Here is a 22,056-nt window from a genome sequence, read left to right as displayed (position 1 = left end):
TCGCACGTGCCTCTCACGCATGCGTGCTGGCCCCTTCTTCGCCTGATCGATTGTCTGTCTAAACAGTCTGTTCATCTAGGATGCCCGACCAACAATGCAACATAATAGTCATAGTTGGTTCAGGACGTGTGAGTACTTAGGGCTGGATATTGGGAGAGCAGTGGGTGGTCAGGTAGCCATTGCCACAGCGTGAACGTATCCGGGATCTCGGTTAGGATGCTGGCTTCGATAGTCCTCGATGGGAGTGAGGTTCACTATTAACTGCCAGCACTGGCATCGACCTTGTAGATTTGGTCCTCGTATTCTTTTAACAGTCTCTCCGTAGCCATTATGTTCTGCTTCATCTGGCCTGCATCTTTACGGAGTAGCTCAGCCTGCTCGTTGGCACGGCTATTCGTGCTACCTTGAGCCTTCAGTGTGTCAAACTGAGAAAGAACGTGCTCTACTTGTGCCAAGTCAGTCCTGGCTGTTTCCCAGCGTTGCCGGATACGTTCGGCAGACTTTTGAGGGCTATGGCTCTCTCTCCAGTTACCACCGAGAAGAGCTTCCTCTGTTACAGGCAAAGGCACCATACTAGCAGAAGCTGGGTCCTCGTTTCGTATTTGATCGATTCGCTTGCGGGCATCAGCTTGCGCATAAGCGAGTATAGCAATTCGGGTATTGAAGTGGGTGGCCAGGCTGTTTAGCAACTGCAATTCGCGACGCAATAGGTCCTTCTCAGGATTGTCTTGCGACAATTGGTGGAAATGGTGCTCTTTCTGTGCCAGTCCCTGCCATATGTACGCCAACTCTTTGACATCAGAAGCACGAAGCTTGTTCAAATGTTCCAAGTGTTCTTGTAGTATTTCTATGTCAGTATCCGCTGGATCCATAAAGTACTGTCGATGGCCACCGTCGTAATCAGGGGCCGCCAGCTCTTCTTTCTCGAACTCCGTTAGCATGAGGATAGGTTGTTTTGCATGAGCCTGCTGGATCTGTATCTGCCGTGCGGCCTCCATCTGTGCATCTTGATGGGCACGACCAGATACTGCGTCACTGCCAGGATTTGGCATACTACTGAGTCCTCGAAATGGCCTGCTCAGTGTCTGCATAATTGGGCTATCTCCAGTGTACGCCATGAGCAGTGATCGCCCAAATCGGGATAGTGACGCTTTTGCTTTCTCGTCCTCCGAGAGTCGGCGATACATTGCGCGCCGTTGCGCTGCAAGTACCCATTCCACACGCTTTGCCTGGTGCGGCGGGCCTCTGCCAAATACCCATTCTCCAGTCTTCGCCCCAATGGCGCATCCAGTGATAGTTATACCAAGGAACCGTGTCCAACCACTGGCGCCTAGAACGAGTCGTGGATTTGAAGCCAGAAGAAGTCCTGTGGCACCTCCAAACAAGGTTGCATCTTCAAGCGTCCATTGGCTTGTACGCTCCCACAACTTCCAGGGCTTGGGGCTGTCCAGGCCGTCCAATTTGAATACCGCCCTGTTCAGCTCTTGCCTCCCGTAGATATCGCATGCTGTTATCGACCCATCAATCAGCCCAAAGATGGCGGCGGTTCTGACGAAAGTGCCAGGGCGTGCGAACCCAAGAACGGAGCGGAAAGCAGTCGAAACGGCCGCAAGGAGACAGGCGCGAGAGGGAGACTCGATAAGAGAAGGTTCCGCGGCGGAGAAGCCGAGGCGTGGTCTGCGAGTGAGGGCATGTTGTTCATCGCCTGCTTGCTGTTAGCTACTTGCATGCACACATGGCAGGAAGTTTGTGCTCACCAGCAGGCACACACAAGCGGACCATGTTGGAATTTCAATAACCCCGAAAGCAATCAATGCGACGGCAGACGGTCAAGAACCATGGTGGCAGTTTGGAGCAGGGACTCGAGGGCATGAGCACGGAGCTCGACGCGTTGACGTAAAGGATCTCGGGTTCTCCACCAGTTCCGCATGTTAGCGCAATAGCCATCTCTATCGCGCACGGTCAGGGCCTGGTCTGTGGCGACTCGAGCTTGTGATGAGTAGATGGCTTGCCTCTCCCTAAAGGTTGCGGTACATTATCCCTCCGTGTATTCGAATTGGAAAAACTCGTTGCATCTTTTGATCTTATTCTCGACTCAACATGCACGCGCCTCTTGTGGGGCGAGCGCAGCTAGGGCACAACATCGGTGCGAGCGAGCTCCACATCATCTGTTTTTATTCACAATATATTGCTATAGATTTTGAGAATCCTCATCAACAGCTATCACAGCACGGTCTTGTGGTGTAAGTTCAACCCACAAACATTCAGCTTGCGAGCTCTTCCTAACAACCATCCAGCTAGTGGTATGATTCTCGCTTAGGGTACCTAAGTAAACGTGCGAGAGGCCCCGCGTTCGAGTCGCGGCAAGACCCTTTTTTTTTTTGCTCCATCGTCGTTCTGAGAGGGCCCATTGGTACAATCCTTTGCCGTATTTTTGCTTCATGTGTGAACCGTTGTGTTCTCATACGAATACCTAGAAGCGACCTACATAGCCTACATATATGCGAAGCCCTTGTCTGTTGTACGTCTGTAGATTTTTCTTTTCTCGATTGCTAACATTCAATGTTTAGCGAATGTTGACTTAACCATCCCAGGTTAAACCCCAAGTGTGTTTGGATTCCATTGTGCTCTACCAAAGGATGGGAAGTCGGTAGAAATCATCTTTCAGACTCATCGATGGAAGCACGTAATCTAGCAGCTCCTACTACCTACACAGGTACTGTCAACGGATTCATTACCCCAGCACCTCCATCGACTCTCATCTCCGCCCCAGTGATATAACTGCTGAACCCACTCGCCAAGAAGCCAGCTACACGTGCAACTTCTTCCGGCCTGCCAGCCCTCTCAAGTCCAATAGTCCTCTTTTGGACCTCCTTATCCTGCAACGCAGCAGGTGGAAATTGCCCTCCCTCCATCTCCTTCAACCCGCTCCCCTTCAGATCAACACCGACATCGATCTGCCCTGCCGTGATGGCATTGATACGCACACCCGTGCCTTTGAGGACCGCTACGCCAGACTTGACTACGCCCAGGGCGGCATGAGATGCCATGGTGAACGCAGGGGCCCAGCACCCGCCGTACGTGCCGGCTACTGAGGTGACTACGATGATCGATCCGTACGGAGCATCCTTTGGCGCGGCGTTGGGGTAGCTGCCCTTCGGCGTGGTCTTCTGCATAGCAGCTGGTGCATATTTGAGTGCGAAGAATGCGGGCATGGCGTTTGTCTCGAACGCGGAATAAAGGTCTTTCGGGCCGGTGGTTGTGATGGATGGGGGTCCGAGGAGACCGGTCGAAGATGTCCAGATGTCCAGTCGGCCCCAGGAGTTGAGCACGTCGTCGATGAGCGCCAGCGTGTCTTCTTCCGAAGTGATCTTGTAGGGGTAGCCGATCACTTTGGTATTCGGATACTGCGAATTAATGGATGAGGCGAGTTCGCCGTAAGATTCATTGGGGGGAGAGGAGCATGCGTATATGCATGCTGCGCCGTGGGCTGTGAATATTCAGTGCTAAGTACTGCTCTGAGAATTTGTGATCGTTGTAGACGAAGGCAACTTGAGGTCTGACAAACTCGAATCCAAATGACACAAAGTAGATGCAACCTTGGATAAGAAGCAAGAGCCTTGCGATTGCATCGTTCGAGAGCATGACTTACCAGCGAGTTCAGCGACGATAGCCTTCCCCACGGGCTGGGTTGCACCCGTCACCACACAGACGAAGCCATACTATACCACGAGCCATTAGAACGCCGTACATAACTTCGAAAGTACCAGTGTTGAACAGTCCATATCGCTTACAAGCTTTCCATCTGCCCTATAGGGCGAGAAGTGTTCCGAATCATTTGTTTCGTTGTTTGCTGCCATATCGTAGCTTCGACCCCTCAATCTGGGCGTATACAGAGAAGACATGGCATAATGAGGAGAGCCCGTCACTTTTGTTGAATCGGTTCTAGTTACACACAAGCAGCCCAGAAGAAATCATGTCATTCGACATATCTCCGGAGCGCGGAGATGCATAATGTGTGAGCAGTTGTTGGTCGAGGTTGTGGCGTAAGATAAGGCACGATAAGCTGGTCGGCTGTTCATCGCGCCGCGGGGGTGCCACATGAGGTCATCAAACTTTGGAGTTTTCAAGTTCAGGGGCATCAACGTAGGCAAACAACTTCAATCTGCAAAGCCTTGTGAAATGTGGGTTTCATGTGTTTTTAAGATGTAGCTCGAAAGTTGTAGCCCTGTGTAGGGTTGAGAGTATGCGCACGCAGCCCTTACGCAGCCTTCGCCTTGTCGCCATCCCTCTCCTTCTTCAACTGCTCCCTCGGTGGCAGCACGTCTGGCCCGAAGCTCAAAGGCAAGAGCTCACCCATTGTCCTTACAATATACTTGCCCTCCTTGTTGAACATGAAGATTGGCGTCTCCAAGCTAAGGAACTCCCTCAGGAACTGTCTGCACATTCCACAGGGCGAGCAAAAGTCGTCAATGTCTGTAGCAACACCGATGGCTTTGAACGAGCCCAGCTTGTGGCCCTCAACCACGGCGGTTCCGAAGGCGACGCGCTCGGCGCAAGTGCCAACAGGGTAGGCGGCGTTCTCGACGTTTGCGCCGACGATGATGGACGGCTCCGATGTAGTGGATTGGTTCAGGAGGAGAGATGCGCCAACGCGAAAGAGGGAGTATGGGCCTGCTTGAAATAAGCATCGTATGATTTGCGTACTCAAATAGCTGACATACAGTATGCCTTAGACTTTGCGTCAATACATTGCTCGCCTATAACTTGCAGTTCTTGCGCGGATACACCATGAATCAAACCATTTTCTTCGTTGACAGGCTCCGCAGCGACGGGCTTGAAGGAGGTCGTGGACATTGTGAAGGGAAGGGAAGGGAAGTGAGAGTCAACGCGACGCGCACAGCTTTATCGATGATGGAGTTGGTGGGGCCCGGCCGAGGCTTGCCCGCGGGGAGCTTGGTTGGTTGGTTGGCAGGTCGGAGGACGCCGAACTCAGGTAACGGTAGTATGTCGAAAGCATCACGAGGTTCGAAATAGTACCGACAACATATTCAGAAGCTTTCGGAGAGGCCATGTAGGGTGTATTCGAGGTCGTGTGGAAAAATCCCGGACTTAGTGCTCGAGCACAACCGGCTTGCCCTTCTCCCAGTTCGCAATACTCTCGCTGATGTTCATCCAGTACCGTAACTTGACAGTTTCGTCCTTTGCCAACTCCATGTCGTCTTCAGCGAATGCTCGCTCGAGCGCTTTGATGCTGGCCTGTATCCTGATCTCATTTTCATCCTTCATCTCCACAAGGTCTTCCTCTTGCTCTGCCTCTTCTATCCTCTCTCTGGCTTCCAGAACTTCCATGAGCAACTCCGGGTCATCCACCTTCGCTGTCTCGTCTTCGGCGGTTTCGATGCCGCGCTGTGAAAGAAGGTATTGCGCGCGGTGTAACGGGGATTGGAGGGTCTTGTACGCTTCGTTGATCCGTGCAGAAGTTGCCTCAGCTCTCTTCTTGTCTTCTTGGGGGTGTAGATCAGGATGTGCCTTCGCCTGAAGTTGCAGAAACTCGCGTTTCAGGGCATTCAGGTCGATGCTGAACGGTCCCTCGGGTGGTGGGCCGGTCGACAAAGACTTAGGGAAGAACGAGTAATGTGTTTGTGATTGTTGCGCGGATACAGAAGCCTTGAAAGGCTCCTCGCGAGCGTTTGCTGTCGACTGGTGGCGGCGTGATGTTTCCTGCGGCGTTGCGCGATGCGCGCAGAAGAGGCATGGTGTTGCACTTGGTTGTGTACGAGCACGAGCATTGGAAGTCAAAGCTGCTCGAAGCCCTCGAGTGGTTGCTGGACGTATTGAGTGCATATTAAATGGTAAAGAGGTGTTAACGTTGGAGATGAAACATTTGAGTACTGCAATGTCTAGACCAACTTCATGAACCAACCGGGCACGGAGCGCGGCCAGCGGCGAAAGATTTCAGCGATACGTCATCTTCGAGGATCATCCGTCACATCTGTAGGAGCGCGCGGAAACACAATCGTTCATGAAGTACATGGCATTCTGTCGTATTATGATGGCTACTATTAATCGTGCACTCTTGGCCGAAGCAAAGCCCAAAGGCATTTGTCCGACAAGCTATGGCGAGGCAAGATAAGATCCTGCTGAGCAATCGCCTGAAGCCGTAAAACGCAAGGTTGACTACCGTAAATACTTCACGCTACGCGGAGAGCTGATACAACACCATGCTTTGCCTTGACGTTACTGTCTGAAAGATGCTTACACGTCCTCTTTTTCGCGTAGCAATGCGTTGCTTTGCCCTTAGCACCACGTCGATCCAAGTACGCGCTATGTCATCTTCGTTCACCCTCGACAGGACCATTTTCGCTCCAGCGCTCTACCAAAAGGTTCAAGAAGTCTGGCTCAGAGGCGTGGACCCCAGTGGCGAGAAAGTCAACATGGATGTTGTGAAGAGGTGGTTCATGGGTACACCAGAAGAGCGCCTCGCTCTCGACAGAGAATGCAGCGACAACTTCTTATCAGCACTCGAAGCAATTGGACCTTCAAAAGTCATCACACCGACCGCAGAGCCATTCCTTGACCAGTTGAAAGAGATCGCGCAAAAGGACACAAACGGCGACGGTGCAGAAGCAGCCTCCGCAGCACTTAGCATAGCCATCCTTCTCGATCAAATGCCGCGCAACGTCTTCCGCACAAACGAAGGCCTTGTCAAGGTGTACTCCCATTATGACAAGATCGCACAAGCTTTCGTACGCACCCTCTTCTCGCCAGATTCGCCTATACCACGACCAGATCAGCATCCGCAGTGGCGTAACTCCACGGCGCACAGGATGTGGTTCTACATGATTATGTGTCACTCGGAGGATGTTGAAGTGCATAAGCAGGTAGATGGCTTGTTAGAGGATTTACAGCGGGATCTGGAGAAACAACCGGACTGTGCAGGTTCGAAAACACTGTTGGAAAATCAATTCAAGGCGGAGAAGGAGCACAGGGAGATTATAGATAGGTTTGGAAGGTACCCACATCGCAATGGCGCACTGGGCCGGAACAGTACTGAAGAGGAGATCAAGTTCATGTCTGATGGCGGGGCAACATTTGGTGTTGCGCAGGAGAGGGATGAACTGTAACAATGCACTCGAGCCATGCTGCATACGCACGCGGCACAACGCTGGACGATCATCACATAGGGAATCTAGCCTTGATGGACGACGGCCCCACTCAGTTCGAGAAAGGATGGAGGCCGGCACACGCCTTATCAGAGAGATGTTTACAAGCATGGCGTCCGGGCCTTTGTTGGTTAGCAAGTGTGATCGCAAGCTGCGTATGCATACTTTTGGAAGTCAGTTAATACCTATTTGCAGTTATGCAGACAGATTACTGAAAATGGTTCCTCGCATGCTGTGCTGTAGTTCGGTCAAGCTATGCCAGATGTTGGCCCTTGGGCCTGTCAGTGACGTGTGAAATAATTTGACGCGACGCGTTGGAAAGCCGCGAGTCAGTGCAGAAACGTGATGGCGTGGCAATGGGTGCTGCCTGTCGTGGGCCTTGCACAACAATAGCTGACCAATCAGCGTCGACAAGCCGTGAATGTCTCACGCGCGCGAACATCTGAGGGCTGCTCTCCTTCACTTTCCTACGGCTGCCGCGGTGTACTTGTTGCTCTCTTTCACACCGTACGTCATAGCGCCTGCAGCAGTTGCAGCTTTATTATCTGAAATACCCCACCGGAATCGCTCTTGCTGACAATTGAAGGTACGGGGACATTCTTGTTCCCACGGCAACCCTCCGCGTCGAATCCCCCACACGTTCCTTCAGACAAGGCAAACGTCTGCCTTGAAACACTCGCCTACATAGAGCCCGCGCTACATCCACTCTCCGTCTTTGGTCAACTTCTTGAAGGTCATACGTTACTGTAACGCACAGCTGCCTCACCGGCAACCAGACGAATCTCATACGATCGTACTAACTGTGAGGACATACGACTAGACGCCACAAGGAAGGATACGCCATACAATTGTAGAGCATTGGCTGGGCACAGGTCTCCGTGGAATCGAGACGGGCGCGGCAAGCCACCAGCCATTGCGCTGTATAGGAAGCTCGAGGACAAGACCTTGACACGGTGCTGCAGCTGTTGGTGGTGGTGTTATGTCCCATTGGCTTGGAAGACACAGCGTAAGAACATCGGTCTCAGCAATCTCAATAGACCTTGGCTGGACAGAAACAGATTAGGTCTGCCGCAGCCTTCACTACCTGTCACCACACGTCCCGAGGCCCCCCTTGCGCAGGTCGGACACTCACTCGGGGTTTTTACACTTGGAGCAGTCCTACACCGACTTACAGCCCTCGAACGCAACGATCTGTCTAGTTACGCATCCGCCGCCCGCGTTTCTTGACCGATCTCGGTGCGCCTCAACCGCCGTTCCTTCGTTTGCGCCATGTCGCAGACACAGCCGTCCACACAGCAGGTGCTTGACCCACGCCGAGTGGGAAGGAATAATTCAGGGCTCAACGATTGCGACATCGCTGATGTGCTTGTGATACTCCACCCTGCTACACCTACTGCGATCAAGATTGTCGAAAACACAGCCGAGTCTCGTCCACAGCATGTGCTCTTCCGCAACTCTCTCGATCCCGACTCGATGAACGCGTCTCTTGCCGACATCGAGGAGCAGGAGACAATCATCATAAACGGTGCTGGAGACAGGGTAGGCCAGAGCTCAAGGGCGGGTGCTGATCTGGCCCTGCGTATGTCTTCGGCGCGAACTCTACGTTTTAAGGATCTAGGCTTCATTTTTGGGCGGAATCCAAACAGCGCTGATATCGTCTTTGGTCAAGATTCCGGCAAGCGCATCAGCAACCAACACTTTCGCATCTACCTCAACCTAGACGGCGTGTTAATGATAGAAGACTTGTCGACCAACGGCACTATAGTCGATGATCAGCTGCTAAAGAACAAGGACAAGCGTTTCAGCAGGATCCGCATGGTAGGCTCAGGAGCCATCATCTGCATTCAGAGTTCCAACGATGCCGAAATGATCAAGTTCGTCGTTCGCGTGCCATCTCGCGTGTCGCATATCGATCGCTTCCGGGACAATCTACGAAATTTCATAGCCGATTGTGCTAAAGGCGACGACAAGACCAAAGGTGAGCCTCGTGACTGTTTTGCTATTGCAGAGAGCTAATACAAAGAAGCTGTGCAGCGCATTGGAAAGCACTATGGCGGCCCTGCAATGAAATGGGACGGTGGAACGAATTACAACATTGTTGGTACGTGACCAAATAATCTTGCTCTGAGCGAGGAACTCACCTGTATCAGGTTTACTTGGCAAAGGAGCCTTTGCAACCGTCCACCAGCTAGCTACGAAGATGGAAGGTAAGCTTCTTGCAGCGAAAGAGCTCGAGAAGCGCCGCTTCATGAAGAATGGCCAACTCGATAAAAAGATCGACAACGAGATGAGAATCATGCAAGGCCTGCGGCATCCGAACATCGTCGAGTTTGTGGAATATCACGATCAGGGCGACTACCTATACATCATCATGGAATACGTGCGGCATGGCGATCTTCAGGCCTATCTCAACCAAAATGGCCCAATGAGCGAGTCATTGACAAGAGTCATTGGCCAACAGATCTTGAGCGCCCTTGCCTACCTGCACCGCTCTCAGATCACACATCGCGATATTAAGCCTGACAATATCCTCATCGCCGACGTCGATCCGTTGAAAGTCAAGCTGTCCGATTTTGGTCTGTCTAAGGTTGTCAAGCACGAAGAGACCTTCCTCAAAACATTTTGTGGTACCTTGTTGTACTGCGCTCCTGAGGTGTTTCCCGACTATGGGGAATCCAAGGGTACCAAGCGTCGACGAGGGGCAAAGCAGTATCACTCATACAGCTCATCTGTAGACATCTGGTCTTTTGGCGGCGTTCTATGGTACGCACTCTGCGGCGAGCCGCCTTTCAAGGGTATTGCCGATGCTACAGGTCAGGCAATGTACAACAACATCACAACCACTCCCCTCAAGTCTACGCCGCTTGAGCGAGTTGGAGTATCCCCTCAGTGCATTGATATCCTCATGAACATGCTTCAGACGGACCCTTCGCTAAGACCCGACGCTCGCGCTTGTCTTAACCACCCCTGGCTAAAGGAAGGCATCGCAATACCACCAGATCCAGTACTCCAGTCTATTGTCGAAGAAGAAGAAGAGGAGGAGGAGGAGGAGGCTGAACAGCAACTGTCACAACTAAGCATTGGAGGCGATCTCGAAGAAGAAGAAATACCTGAGTCTGACAACGAAGCCGACATAGACGACGATTTGATCGAGCTTGTTGGTGAAAGCAGGCAAACGAAGCGTATACGTGCTGACCCTCTATACCCACGGAACCAGGTGCGCGACCACGACGAGGACTCCAGTGTCGATGCCTCTTTCCAATCTGAACACGTCATCGACGAGGGAGAAAGTTTTAAGGTCATGCCTACGCCACGACGACCGCGTCTTTTCGGTGAGATCGGGCACTATGCCTTGCAAAGTTCGGGCATTCTCCACAACCACGCACAAGAAGCATTGTCCCAGCCCGATAACATCGAATCGGATTATCGTGACAGCATGCCTATCTTCAGTCATACTGTAGGTGGAGCAGAGCGTGAGGTTCCGTTCAGTGCCCCTCCCCATCTTGATGGAGGCTTCTCTTCGCCTAGCCTTCTAGGCACCGAGTCTTTGGTGCGAGAGCTGAACATGACTTCTCCAGTATCGCCTGGATCTGGGGTCTACAGTCCGAACGAGCCAGCCACACCTCGAACGCCAGATGTGCCCCAACGTAACTCGCTTGAGCAGTCCTCGAAGTTTGCTAGCCAAATCAGTGAGCCGACACCGAAAGCACGGCCGTCTACATCAAACCGTCAGATTAGTCTTCCTGTGACAGCGTCTTATTACTACGACCCTCTCGACCCCAACACGCACAATCTGGAGTACGCTTCACGAGTGAGCGGTTTCGACTTTGTTGGGGCTCAAAAAGAAGCAACAGCTGGCGCTTCTGCCTACGAAGATACAACAAGGGGCTCCGACGTAAGCAGCAGTGTTGCAAGTACATCGCAAACAGGTGAGGCACTATCGCCCTCGGCAGAGGTGCCTTCTGTACCAGCCGAACTCGATATCAGACCACCACCCAGGCGGTTAGGCAAACTGGTGGCCACTGCAGATTCGTTTGCACCGAACCTTATACTCAACATCGACAAAAGCAAGACGTCTTGGGGCCGACTCGCAAACAACACGATTGTGTACGATCAAAGTCGCGATACACGCATACCAAAAACAGCATTCATCATCTTCTGGTATTCTTCTGGTGGAGACAGTGCTGAAACAGTTCAGGAGCTGTCTCAGAAAAACAAAGACTGGACCAGTCTAGAGAAGCTGAACGTGGGCATCTGGACCTGTGCAACTCATGGCATCTCTGTCAATGGCAAGCACCTTCGGCAGAAAGACGAAAAAGGCCGAGCACTTTTTGGACACCTACATACTGGAGACATTGTTCAAGTGTACCAGGATGCACGTGGGACAGAATGTCTTAAGTTCCGTTGCGAGTTCCATTTGGGGTCCGGCAAAGACCCACGGCCAACCAACAACAGCTTCCAGGTTCTCAAGCAGTAGGCGACAGGCAGCCATACTGAGGAGAATATAGCATGAGCAACCTTTGCAGCTCACATTTCTTATTGTAGGCGATATCCATCTGATCTTGTTAGCGGGCGTTGGCGGTCTGATAGTTGTGTGTGTATCTTCTTGTTGCTATACAGCATGAATGGCGTTAAGATCTGAAGACGAGATGAGATCATCTCATGACCGCATAATGCAGCGTTCGATACTTCACACAAGGTTCTCCAAGACTCTATCTTTCAAAGAGATCCGGACGCGTGGCAGAGTTGATCGTATTATAAAACGTTGTTTGATGTCCTGACCTGCAGAGCGTCCACCAATTTGAGGCTAGCGTGCGGTCAACTCCCGGAAGTGACATCTGTCTCCATCCCAGCTGAGCACGAGCTGTTCCCCACGCGTCCGTATCTTGACTAAGGAGTGTCGTGATGAGGAATTTCTGGGCGCTACCGGCGGTCTTGCGCCTTGCGTTGGCTAACCAGCATGCCTTCAGCGTTTTCGATGATCTGCTTGCGTTTCCACAGGTATGACGGCATATGCCCCAGGCCGGCACAAGTGCACGAGCTCACAACGAACAGTACGAGGTTGCATGGCCAGACACATTCATACTGGAAGACGATGCGACAAGACTTTTGGCCCAGGAGGCACCCACACTACTCGGCAGCTCCAGCACAGCGACGCCCAAGTCGCAGCAGACACAGGAGCTCTCCAAGCACGAGCAGCCTTTCGCAGGTGGTCCGGCCGCCGACGATGCGCTGCCACACACATACGAGGCTGTGGTTCTGCAGGGCCAGCGGTATCTGTGCAGCATTCCTATGATACTGGACGATGTGCAACAGAACGACACGACGACGGCCGAGGAAGCAAAGGCCGAGGAGGAGAAGGAGTTGATGCGCGCAACGGACCGTGGGTGGGAGCTTCTGGAGGGCATGCGTGGAAGCTGCATTTACTACTTGAGTGGGTGGTGGAGCTACAGCTTCTGCTACAAAGACGAGGTCAAGCAGTTCCACCAGCTGCCTCCCGGTCGCGGTGTGCCCATCTACCCACCTGTTGAGGACACAAGCGTCCACAGCTTCGTGCTTGGTCGGTTCTCCAAAGAAGATAAGCGCAAGAAGGACCATGCGCGCAAGACGCTGAGTAGCGAGCAGGGCAGCAAGGACGCCTATGACGATGAGGGCAATGCGCCAGATGAAGAAGAGAAGGCGCTGGAGATCCCGCGCCTGGAGACCAAGGGCTCAAGCCGGTACATGGTGCAGCGTCTTTCAGACGGCACCGAGTGCGACCTTACTGGGCAGCCGCGCAAGATTGACGTGCAGGTGAGTTGCTTGCATGTCCTACTTCAAGACAGTCGCTGATATTGGTATAGTTCCATTGCAACCCCCAGTCTACAGATAAAATCGCCATGATCAAAGAGACTAGCATTTGCTCGTACCTCATGGTTGTAGACACGCCTCGTCTCTGCCACGACGTTGCCTTCCTACCACCGCAGAAGAATTTCGCCCACCCCATCACCTGCCAGGCCGTTATACCGGCAGCAGACGCTGACGAATGGACCGCCGCAGCTCTCGAAGCTAAAATCCGTGAAACCGAGCGTCTCCTAGCACTTGCCGGGTCTGAAGACACTGCGAACACAAACCCTCTTCGAGATATCGCCGACGGCCTCGAAGGTTCTACGAAGCGCGGGCCTATCATTGGCGGTATCGAAGTCGGCGCGCAAGCTCTTGTAGGCAGCAAGGGCAAAGTAATCGAAAAGACGGTCGTCGTTGGCGGTGGCAAGGAGACATACATTGGCACAGTTGCGAGCAGCGATGGCACGCAAATGTCTAAGGAGGAAATGAAGAGGCTGAACATCCCTGATCCCAAAGATGTTGAAAAGCTAAAAGGAAACTTGAGGAAGCTAGCTGGGAAGAAAGGTTGGAAGCTGGACCTCGTCGATACCCCCAGGGGAAGAGAGTTCAGAGGAATCATTGAGGCTGAAGACCAAGACGAAGAGATGCTGGAGACAGAGGAAAGCGCACAGGATGGGAACGACAGGAAGGCAGCAAGGGAAGGAAAAGAAGGGAAAAACGCTGGAAAGAGAATGAGCCCTGGCAAGCAAGAGGCAGCTGGACCTGTGGCTGAGGAAGATGAAGAAGTATACGAGGGGAGCGAGGAAGTGTACAAAGATGAATTATAGACTTGACATACACTACTACATGAACATTCTCTTTTTAAACCCCAGGTCTTTCTCTGTGGATCTGTAACTTGGATTGCGATCGATGTTTGTGAAAAGTGCGAGACTGAAGTTCGACAAAAGCATGAGCGCATCGCGCCCCAATCAGGCCTAGTCAGCCTTATCGAACGCGGCTTCCCCCGCACCGGATTCAGTCCGTAGACTTTCGTGCAGAACACGTACAACATCCTTGTTTCTGCACTGTCTTACTCAATCGAACCGTGTCACTACGCGCCATTCATGCCATTCAATCAACGAGTCGCTCACAGAGCCGAGAAAGAGCTGGGCTATGGCGCTGAAACAATGCAGCATGTGCGATCGCACATTCACCAAACTCGAACATCTAAGGAGACACGAAAGGTCGCGTATGTTATGATTAAACCGGTCCTACGTCGATTTAGGCAGCTGATTTCGCATCGCAGATACAAAAGAGCGCCCTTATGAATGCCCGACGTGTAAGAAGAGCTTCTCGAGAAGGTAATGTTGTTGACGAGCTCTACTCTTCACCATCTAATGCAGTAACGCAGCGATGTCCTCTTTCGGCACTGCAAAGGCCACAACCAAGTCGCCATAAACCACAGAAAAGAAAATGAGGAACAAGGCCATGGCAGCTTTCCAGCCGTGGACGGCGCAAGTCATAACTCGCAGTTCCACCTCGCAGGACACATGGCTGGTCCCACTCCTGCGCCTTCCTTGCAAGGTGGAGAAGTACCTTTACCGGAAGGCGTGAGTGCTTCAGTCATGCATGTAAATAGCGGACACCGTATGGAAGCCCTTATCAACGCAGCGCAACATCTTGATCCCGCCGCCTACACGTCTTGGCAATCGCCAAACTCAATGCATCCCGACAACTACCAGTTGACATCACACCATGACAGCAACCTGAATCCACCGATCGATCCCTCTATGGAATCACTCTCTTTCACGCCTGCTGGCAACGTTGGCACCTTTGATCCATGGGCCTTCGATCTGATGCAGAACCATCAATCCGCACTTAGTCAAACGCCATCAAACTCGTTGCGGTCCTGGTTGTACCCACCAGAGAGCAACATGGATACACCGAATGGATCTCATCGTCTAGAGCTTGATGGCATGATGCACGACGATCGTACAGCGCAGGCCGTCAACGATCAAGGCAGCCCGTCTGACGCAATGTCAATAGCATCGAAAATTCCGCAAGAACGATTTGCGCGAGTTGCAGAATGCTGGCCGGCACAGATCTCAAGAACAACGCGTATAATGCCAATTTTGTGGCAGGATGTGGCATCGCGCGGATGTCCAAACATCTTTTGCGATGAAGCAGCACCTCCGGTTGAACAAATTCCAATCCGAGAAGAACGAAACACCTCGCGATGGAATCTTGACAGCTCAGACAGGAGTTGTCTTCAAGACATATTGGCTCGGGCACCACTTAGCGACAATCCACGGCTAGATCACCGGGGAAGCTACGCCGGTGCCAACAGCGTAGCCACAACCGGGGCGAATCCCAGTAGCTTGCAGTTTCCGCCGACTGAGATACTGGACATTGCTTTGGAAATGTACCAGAACTATTTTCACCCGACACTTCCAGTCATTCATGTACCGACTTTTTCCACTAAACAAGCTTCACGACCGCTCCTGCTATCGATGTGTCTTATTGGATTGAGCATCCTTGGCACGGCAGGGGCAGTAAGGTTTGTCACACAGAGCTTTCCTAGTTTACTACAAGTCGTGCTTTCCGATCTGCGCTCTTTGCGCTCGAGCGAGGACCCACCGCAACAACATATGCGTACCATCGCTACAGGCCTCTTAGCCCTCAACCTCGCTTCAATCACAGGAAGAAAAAACCGTATCGCTCAGGCGGAAGAGTTGTACATCGAGCTGCTGACAGTGTCTCAGAACCAAGGTCTCTTCTCAGTGAACGATGGTGCGAATGTAGATATATTGCTGAGCTCATTGGAAGATGCAGAAGGAAAATGGAGGGCCTGGATCAATGTCGAGTGTGTTAAAAGAATCACCTACGGTTTGATACAGGCGGACTGCTGGTGGGCAGGACATCTGTCAAGCTCGCCGATCATCCGTCCGGAACTCGTGCAGGTATATCCTGTGACAAACCAAAGCCTGTATCAGGCAGAGTCATTGATGACATGGTGTCAACTAGTGGAAAGCGGCATCTCGGCACACGCTCATGCCATCACGCCATTTCCAGATCTGGCTCCATCACCAAACCCAAAAGCTCTAAATCTAGCGTGTAACCAGCTCACTTTGATCTCGCTGCGGATGTGCGAGGCCAGTGACAGGCTAGCTGTCAAGACCAATCACCAGCATCTCGAGCCATGGCGCCTTTTTGTGGAAGACGAGCGCAGCCGTGGCATAGTACCGCTCATGGTAAGCTTCAGGTCTATTACTGATCTGAACTCGATTGTGCTGTGGCACAAATTGTGCATGAAACTAGGCGCCAATATGCAACACTTCGAACTTGCGGCAGGGCGAGCTGGTGCTGGACCCGCAGCTACCGCTCTGGACCAGATATCAACATGGTCACATTCCTCAACAGCACGGCGCTCTATCCTCCACGCAGCGCACATCTACAAGCTGCTATCAGACCGAAAGGTTTCTGAGATCGTCCATCCGCATAGCATAGTTGCGCTGTTCCAGGCTGCACTTGTTCTCGGGCTTTACATCTTCACCGTCGAGCCTTCCGCCAATACCGACCCTACTATCAACACCAGTTACGAGCTATCAAACCCAGTAGAATGGACAGCTATTGGTGGGCTTGGTCTGGCCAACTCCAGCCAACCGTCTTGTGTGAGCGGCACAGAATCAGCAGCCGCCCGATTCATCGAGGGCGGAGGTTCTCTCAGCATGGCCAATGTTACTTTGGAAGGAGGTTATGCTGCAGCTCGCAAGACCTTGTTGCATTGCGCTGACCTTATGGAGGGTATGGGACGCTGGAAGAGCAGAACCTTCTCCCAGATACTCCACATTATGAGCGATGACCTTACTGAGTTTAACGGCCCCGATCATGACGACGGCTGAGAAGAGCGATATGCAGAGCCGGTAAAGCTTTCAAATCATTTATTGACGGCCACGAAGTTTGTCTATACCTCCTTCTTCACCTTAAGGCGAATGGCAGCTAGGCCAGTCTGACTTCTTCACACTCATCGGCACCCCATCTCTGGGCTTCGCCTCGAAAACAAACTTTTGAAAATGGCGATCCCCAAATATCAAATCCATGTCTATCCATGGCACACGAGGCGTCTTATTCGGCTTCAAACCCACGCATGTGAAGTCGAAGTCCCTGACCGTCAGCAGCAATATGACCTTCATCTCGTCCATGGCCAGAGGCTGTCCCAGACAAGCTCGCGGCCCTCTCTCAAACGGTCGCCAAGCATGCCCGTACGAAGTCCTCGCGGCCGTAACGCTCCGGATCGAATGCCTTCGGGTTTGGGAAGATATCTGGATCCATATGCATCGTATGATGCATCGGCAATATCATGCAGCCTTTCGTTGACCATTGCCGGCCGTCGTATAAAAGATAGCCTTCACTCTGCTCCTTACGAGCTGTGCTGCCTATTGGGCAAAGATGCAGTGTCTCCTTGATTACGTTAGTGGTGTAGACCAAGCTGTTGAGCTTGTGTGGCTCAGAGCACAGGATGTTGTATGAGACATCAATATTAGGTGCAAAATTTACTCGATCATGCTCTTCTCTCAGCTTTCGGATGATATCTGGATGGGTTGAGAGAAGCATGTAAGCAAAGCAGATCGTATTTGACGTTGTCCCTGTGCCTCCTACAAGAAGCTTTCGTACCTGAGTCAACACATTTTCCAGGAATTCCGGGTCTATGCGCTTGTGAATTCTCTGGGGCGTTTCTTGCAGATGTTCCCGCAGGATCAGATCCATTATAATGCTGGCGTTCCGCTGTTCCATGCAGACATCATTCTCCCGAACGTACTCGAAGCGCTTCTTGACGAGCTCGGTCAACATGGTATTAAGCTTGTCCATCGCCGCTTCCCGTCTCTGCTTGGCCAGGTATATTCTTACCAAGTCGGCCCACCAACTCTCACACTCTTGCATGTTCGCCCGGCTCATATCCTCCCAGTGTCTCATCACAGGGTTTTCCATCGCTTGCGCGCCCAGCGAGTGACCGAACGTCGCTGTGCCGACAATGTCTAGTATGAGACGCTCCACGTACTTCTCGAACTGGGAAGTCTCAGCTGTTTCGGATAGCTTGTTCATGATGGCGCGAAACTCCACTACATTCTCGGCAATCATAGGCCTCATGTTGGTGACGTGCGTTATGGCGAACGCGGGCGCAAGCGTGTTGTGCATATTTTTCCACCTTGCCCCTTCAGCGGTGACGATTTTGCCCTTCCCTATCATGGGGCCGATCGCCAACGATTCGGCAATATGCTTCTCGTGGTTCCGTGTAACGGTCATGTAGAGCGCGACGTCGGGATCTGTTACAATCACTTGGCTGGGACCGACGGCCATAGGTCCATTTACCAAAGTCCCGGCATGTTGTACTCCTGACTGATGGTTGTTATGGGGACCCGGTAGTGCACGTTCTTCGCGAAGAGGGTTATGGTTTCGCTGAGGAGTCTGAAGGGGCTCCAGAGGAAGGAGTGGGGTAGTTTGAGCTATGAGGTAAGCAGACTGAACGTCGTAATTGGGGCCGCACAAGCTGTGCTGCACGTGGAGACATTCAAGCTTCATCAATGCAATGGAGGTATGACAACTGGCCGTCTGCATCGATCGTGTACAACATCGTTTCAGACGGTTATACAGCCTGGCGCACTAACAATGTACAAAGTCCAGCCGAATGCACGCCCTTCAGAAGGATTCCGCTATTGGCACCTCTTCGTACTTTCACCTCAACCCCATTGGTCGACGTCGTTCACAGCTTACTCGCGTAACCGCCTGCCTCTTTCGTGAAGATGACTTTCATTGGCTCAGCCAACAGATCCTCCTTCTTCATCGTGCGTCCAAGGGTTTTGAAGTCATCGCTCTTCGCGTGTGCGCCTATTGCCGCTTGGTCTTTGTACGTCTCTAGCATGACGAAAACAGGCGCATCACCCTTGGTTTCGCGATGCAAGTGGTACCTCAGTGTCCCGGGCTCGTTGGCCTTGACTGCTTTTGCTGCTTGGAGGAGCAATTCTTCGACCTGAGAGATAGTCAATCACCTGTACGTGAGGCCTCGAGGGATCTGTATTTACCCGGTCCGCCTTGCCCGCTTTGGGCGATATCAAGGCTACGACGTCGATGGTCATTGCGGATATTGATTGATCTGTCTCGAGTCTGAAGATTGTGGGGGAGGCACAAGCACTCGATTAAAGATACTGTTTAATTGGAGTTGTTGTGATCAGTTCTCCGCTCTTCCCTTAGTGGTAAGACCCGACCCGAAAGTTACCGAGGCACGTTGAAACTGACGACAGATACCTAGAGTGATGCGTCACGACTGCTTCTCGAACAATATCTCGAATACACTGTAGCCTTTTGTTAGGGAAACCACGAGATGGAAAATCTATAGTTGTGTTCAAAATTGCAGAGTATCCAATGCAGTACGGGGCCCTACAGCATGCACCTTGCCTACAGAGGAGCCATTAGTGGTCAAACGTTTACCTCAGACTACGGCTGAGAGCGAGTCCATTTAACGTCGCACATCAGTGGAGTTCTAACTGTTCAAGACGGAATTTCGCAGTAGAAAAAGTATAGTGAGTAAGCTTACGTGTAAGATGGATGTCTGACATGAGAGCACTAGTCTCCTAGAGGTACTATCTTGACGAATATGGATCATACCACAGCATGGGATCAACTCACAAACAGCACTAGAGCAAAGGTATAAGAAGCCCACTTGTACATGGTTGATGTTCGGCTCTGTCAACATCAGTCTTTCTGGCATCACACCTCTCCCCTCGAAATACCAATCAAACAACTCGAACCGCCATTATGCCATACACCATCTTCATGTTCGTCACCCGCAAGCCGGGCATGACACTTGAAGCCTTCGTCGACCACTACGAGAAGAAACACATCCCTCTTGTTCTGGAAGTCCTCGGTGACCAGGCTCCTGTCCGCCATACCCGCCACTACGTGAAGCGCAACCCTGCTGCTGCAGAAGGAAACGACGTGCCTCCACCTCTTGTCTTCTTCGGTGACGCGGCGACTATCGACTACGACTGCATTACCACGGTTGAACTGAGGGACGAAGCGCACTTTCAAGCATTCAACGAGCAGTTTGCGAACAGTCCGCGCAAAAAGGAGCTTGAGGATGACCAGGCTGCTTTTGCTGATGGGACCAGATTTCGCGTTGTGGCAGTAGAAAGCCCTAGAGTTACTGAGCCTTGACGGACTAGAATGGACTAGACAGAAAAGGTTGCAGAGACAGAAGATATACATTAAGCTCTTTGTGTATGTGGCGGTTAACGTCTGAGATCTCGAATCTTAAAAGCCATTTCCAGCATCTACTCTCCATTCCGAGCATACCATTCGCCAATGCATATTCTACTCCAGACATGCTACAACTCACTCCTTTCAGCTATGGTTTCAGCGTCGACGACCTTTCTTGCACCCAGATCGTATTTGTCACCAGCTTTTAGGAAGTAGAAGCGAGACTCCGGCGGTGGGATATTCTTCAAATCGCTTCCTTCCCTTGACCAGAACCCGCCGTCATAAAAGGCAGCGTAAGTGCTACCAAACACCTCCGCGTCATTCTTGTTCACTATCAGCGCCGTATCCTCGTCAATGGCAATACCCAGCAACTCCGGGTACACCTTCAGGATGTCGAACAGATCGAATTGTCGGTTCCTAACCAAGAAATGTTGGTCAATAGCTGTGTTTTTTAGGTATCCGAAACCAACAGTGTGATCTCCAATCATCACTTGGTTGTTCGCGGTGTCTCCACGTGCCAGGAAACTGCCCATGATACTTGCACCCGCACTCGATCCAGACACTACTCCGCCTCTGTCCAGCACCGCTTGGATCGCTGTCTCTGTCTTGGTGCCCGCATACGCATCGACAAGCCTCCACTGTCGCCCACCTCCATAAAACACCCCCTTAGCCTCAAGCAGGGGCGCAATGAACTTATATGTATCTGCTTCAGCCGGGTCGTAGGTATGCAGTACAGTAACTTTCTTAGCGCCCAGACGCCGGAAAGAGACTGCCGACGAGAAGTTGGCGTCATATGTTGGCTCGCCGCCTGCAGTAGGGATGACGACGATGGGGGCGTCGACGCCACCAGCGAGCGTGATGATGCGTTGCCAGATGCTGTCGCTTTGCAGGTTGCCGCCCACAATTACAAGGTTTCCATTCTCGGGGCCGACGTAAGTAGTGTTGGTACCGTTGGTGGGCTGCGCCAAGGTAGTTGCTGTTGCAAAAGCCGCACCAAGAAGGGCGGTGAGGAGCATGGCGAAGGTCTGTTTCAAGGCCACTTGTGTGAGTGTTTGACCTTTTAAATAATCACTACATGCGCCAAGTACGCTGCGAATAGTGCCATCATGTTGCATATCGCGACATTGTCGGCTGGATAGCGGATCTACATGTCGTTGCCGAAAAGGGAAGGTGATAGGGTCAACTTACGATTATAATTGTATGGGTAATGCCCATGTACTCAGGCAATTGCAACATTCATGCCGAAATGTGTAAGCAGACCTCTGATGAGCTAGCAGTTTTACGCCCCCCCCCCCCCCACCGCGACCCACGTGGATCAGTCCAAATGTTTACATAGTGCATGTTCCATGGTGCTGCGAGTTTGATTCGTACCGAAAGCAGTCTGCTCCTCGTCTTGCAAAACATCCTGAACGTACCAGTCCAATCTTTCGCTCAAACGTCAACATCTGGAGGTCTTTGGTAATGTTTTGTAAATGAGTTCAGATAGCTAGAAAGATGAGGAGTCTTCTGGTCACCTGTAGGTTTATGATGCCTCTAAAATACTATCCTGAGTGACTCCTGAAGTCTGGTAAGAGCGTGGGGTGGTCCCCGAATTTTGCTGCAACAAGAGAATTTAGTTAATACAATAGGAAGTCATTCATATTTCTAGAAATATATGTAGAGACAGTCTGTCTGTTCAAATAGTTAGAAAGGAATAGTATTAGTGTGAAAAGGAGATTAAGAGGAAAACTATTGTAGATAGTAATTCTGTTCACTAGTTAAGTACATACGAACTTGAAAAAGCAGCGCTACTGCGCAAGCTTCAAAGGCAGTAGTTTGAAATATAAGAATA

The 22,056-nt window shown here is 51.7% G+C and overlaps 12 protein-coding genes across 12 annotated transcripts, besides 4 other annotated features; 5 read left to right on the top strand and 7 right to left on the bottom strand.

Annotated features, from left to right (window-relative positions):
- Nucleotides 1-257: 257 nt before the first annotated feature.
- On the bottom strand, nt 258-1,782 carry EKO05_0001989 (uncharacterized protein; the record flags this gene model as incomplete). Its single annotated transcript, XM_038942248.1, has 2 exons — nt 258-1,705; nt 1,758-1,782. The coding sequence occupies 2 exons, from the start codon at nt 1,780-1,782 to the stop codon at nt 258-260; spliced, it is 1,473 nt and encodes a 490-aa protein (XP_038795451.1).
- A 926-nt stretch (nt 1,783-2,708) lies between these two features.
- Nucleotides 2,709-3,860, bottom strand: EKO05_0001988 (Cytidine deaminase; the record flags this gene model as incomplete). Its single annotated transcript, XM_038942249.2, has 3 exons — nt 2,709-3,490; nt 3,653-3,722; nt 3,795-3,860. The coding sequence occupies 3 exons, from the start codon at nt 3,858-3,860 to the stop codon at nt 2,709-2,711; spliced, it is 918 nt and encodes a 305-aa protein (XP_038795450.2).
- Nucleotides 3,861-4,261: 401 nt separating this feature from the next.
- Nucleotides 4,262-4,857, bottom strand: EKO05_0001987 (Cytidine deaminase; the record flags this gene model as incomplete). The annotated part of the gene is made up of 2 exons (XM_038942313.1): nt 4,262-4,674; nt 4,725-4,857. 2 exons carry the CDS (start codon nt 4,855-4,857, stop codon nt 4,262-4,264), a joined length of 546 nt encoding a protein of 181 aa, XP_038795449.1.
- A 99-nt stretch (nt 4,858-4,956) lies between these two features.
- Nucleotides 4,957-4,980: a tandem repeat.
- Nucleotides 4,981-5,112: 132 nt separating this feature from the next.
- EKO05_0001986 (molecular chaperone) lies at nt 5,113-5,847 on the bottom strand (the record flags this gene model as incomplete). Its single annotated transcript, XM_038946832.1, has 1 exon — nt 5,113-5,847. One exon carries the CDS (start codon nt 5,845-5,847, stop codon nt 5,113-5,115), a length of 735 nt encoding a protein of 244 aa, XP_038795448.1.
- A 482-nt stretch (nt 5,848-6,329) lies between these two features.
- EKO05_0001985 (uncharacterized protein) lies at nt 6,330-7,127 on the top strand (the record flags this gene model as incomplete). Its single annotated transcript, XM_038946831.1, has 1 exon — nt 6,330-7,127. The coding sequence occupies one exon, from the start codon at nt 6,330-6,332 to the stop codon at nt 7,125-7,127; it is 798 nt and encodes a 265-aa protein (XP_038795447.1).
- A 1,308-nt stretch (nt 7,128-8,435) lies between these two features.
- On the top strand, nt 8,436-11,643 carry EKO05_0001984 (Non-specific serine/threonine protein kinase; the record flags this gene model as incomplete). The annotated part of the gene is made up of 3 exons (XM_038942377.2): nt 8,436-9,144; nt 9,193-9,267; nt 9,317-11,643. The coding sequence occupies 3 exons, from the start codon at nt 8,436-8,438 to the stop codon at nt 11,641-11,643; spliced, it is 3,111 nt and encodes a 1,036-aa protein (XP_038795446.2).
- Nucleotides 10,189-10,219: a tandem repeat.
- Nucleotides 11,644-12,071: 428 nt separating the features above from the next.
- Nucleotides 12,072-13,819, top strand: EKO05_0001983 (Protein OS-9; the record flags this gene model as incomplete). Its single annotated transcript, XM_059635814.1, has 3 exons — nt 12,072-12,167; nt 12,222-12,959; nt 13,010-13,819. The coding sequence occupies 3 exons, from the start codon at nt 12,072-12,074 to the stop codon at nt 13,817-13,819; spliced, it is 1,644 nt and encodes a 547-aa protein (XP_059491797.1).
- Nucleotides 13,650-13,667: a tandem repeat.
- Nucleotides 13,668-13,704: a tandem repeat.
- Nucleotides 13,820-14,144: 325 nt separating the features above from the next.
- Nucleotides 14,145-16,873, top strand: EKO05_0001982 (uncharacterized protein; the record flags this gene model as incomplete). Its single annotated transcript, XM_038942236.2, has 3 exons — nt 14,145-14,220; nt 14,278-14,332; nt 14,383-16,873. 3 exons carry the CDS (start codon nt 14,145-14,147, stop codon nt 16,871-16,873), a joined length of 2,622 nt encoding a protein of 873 aa, XP_038795445.2.
- Nucleotides 16,874-17,210: 337 nt separating this feature from the next.
- EKO05_0001981 (uncharacterized protein) lies at nt 17,211-18,329 on the bottom strand (the record flags this gene model as incomplete). Its single annotated transcript, XM_059635813.1, has 1 exon — nt 17,211-18,329. One exon carries the CDS (start codon nt 18,327-18,329, stop codon nt 17,211-17,213), a length of 1,119 nt encoding a protein of 372 aa, XP_059491796.1.
- A 403-nt stretch (nt 18,330-18,732) lies between these two features.
- On the bottom strand, nt 18,733-19,105 carry EKO05_0001980 (uncharacterized protein; the record flags this gene model as incomplete). Its single annotated transcript, XM_038942286.2, has 2 exons — nt 18,733-18,999; nt 19,052-19,105. 2 exons carry the CDS (start codon nt 19,103-19,105, stop codon nt 18,733-18,735), a joined length of 321 nt encoding a protein of 106 aa, XP_038795444.2.
- Nucleotides 19,106-19,784: 679 nt separating this feature from the next.
- Nucleotides 19,785-20,183, top strand: EKO05_0001979 (uncharacterized protein; the record flags this gene model as incomplete). The annotated part of the gene is made up of 1 exon (XM_038946830.1): nt 19,785-20,183. The coding sequence occupies one exon, from the start codon at nt 19,785-19,787 to the stop codon at nt 20,181-20,183; it is 399 nt and encodes a 132-aa protein (XP_038795443.1).
- Nucleotides 20,184-20,353: 170 nt separating this feature from the next.
- EKO05_0001978 (uncharacterized protein) lies at nt 20,354-21,241 on the bottom strand (the record flags this gene model as incomplete). The annotated part of the gene is made up of 1 exon (XM_038946829.1): nt 20,354-21,241. One exon carries the CDS (start codon nt 21,239-21,241, stop codon nt 20,354-20,356), a length of 888 nt encoding a protein of 295 aa, XP_038795442.1.
- Nucleotides 21,242-22,056: the final 815 nt, after the last annotated feature.

Source organism: Ascochyta rabiei, chromosome 3 (assembly GCF_004011695.2).
Source record: "Ascochyta rabiei chromosome 3, complete sequence".
Classification (NCBI taxonomy): Eukaryota; Fungi; Ascomycota; class Dothideomycetes; order Pleosporales; family Didymellaceae; genus Ascochyta; species Ascochyta rabiei.
This window is presented reverse-complemented; position numbering and strand designations above follow the sequence as displayed.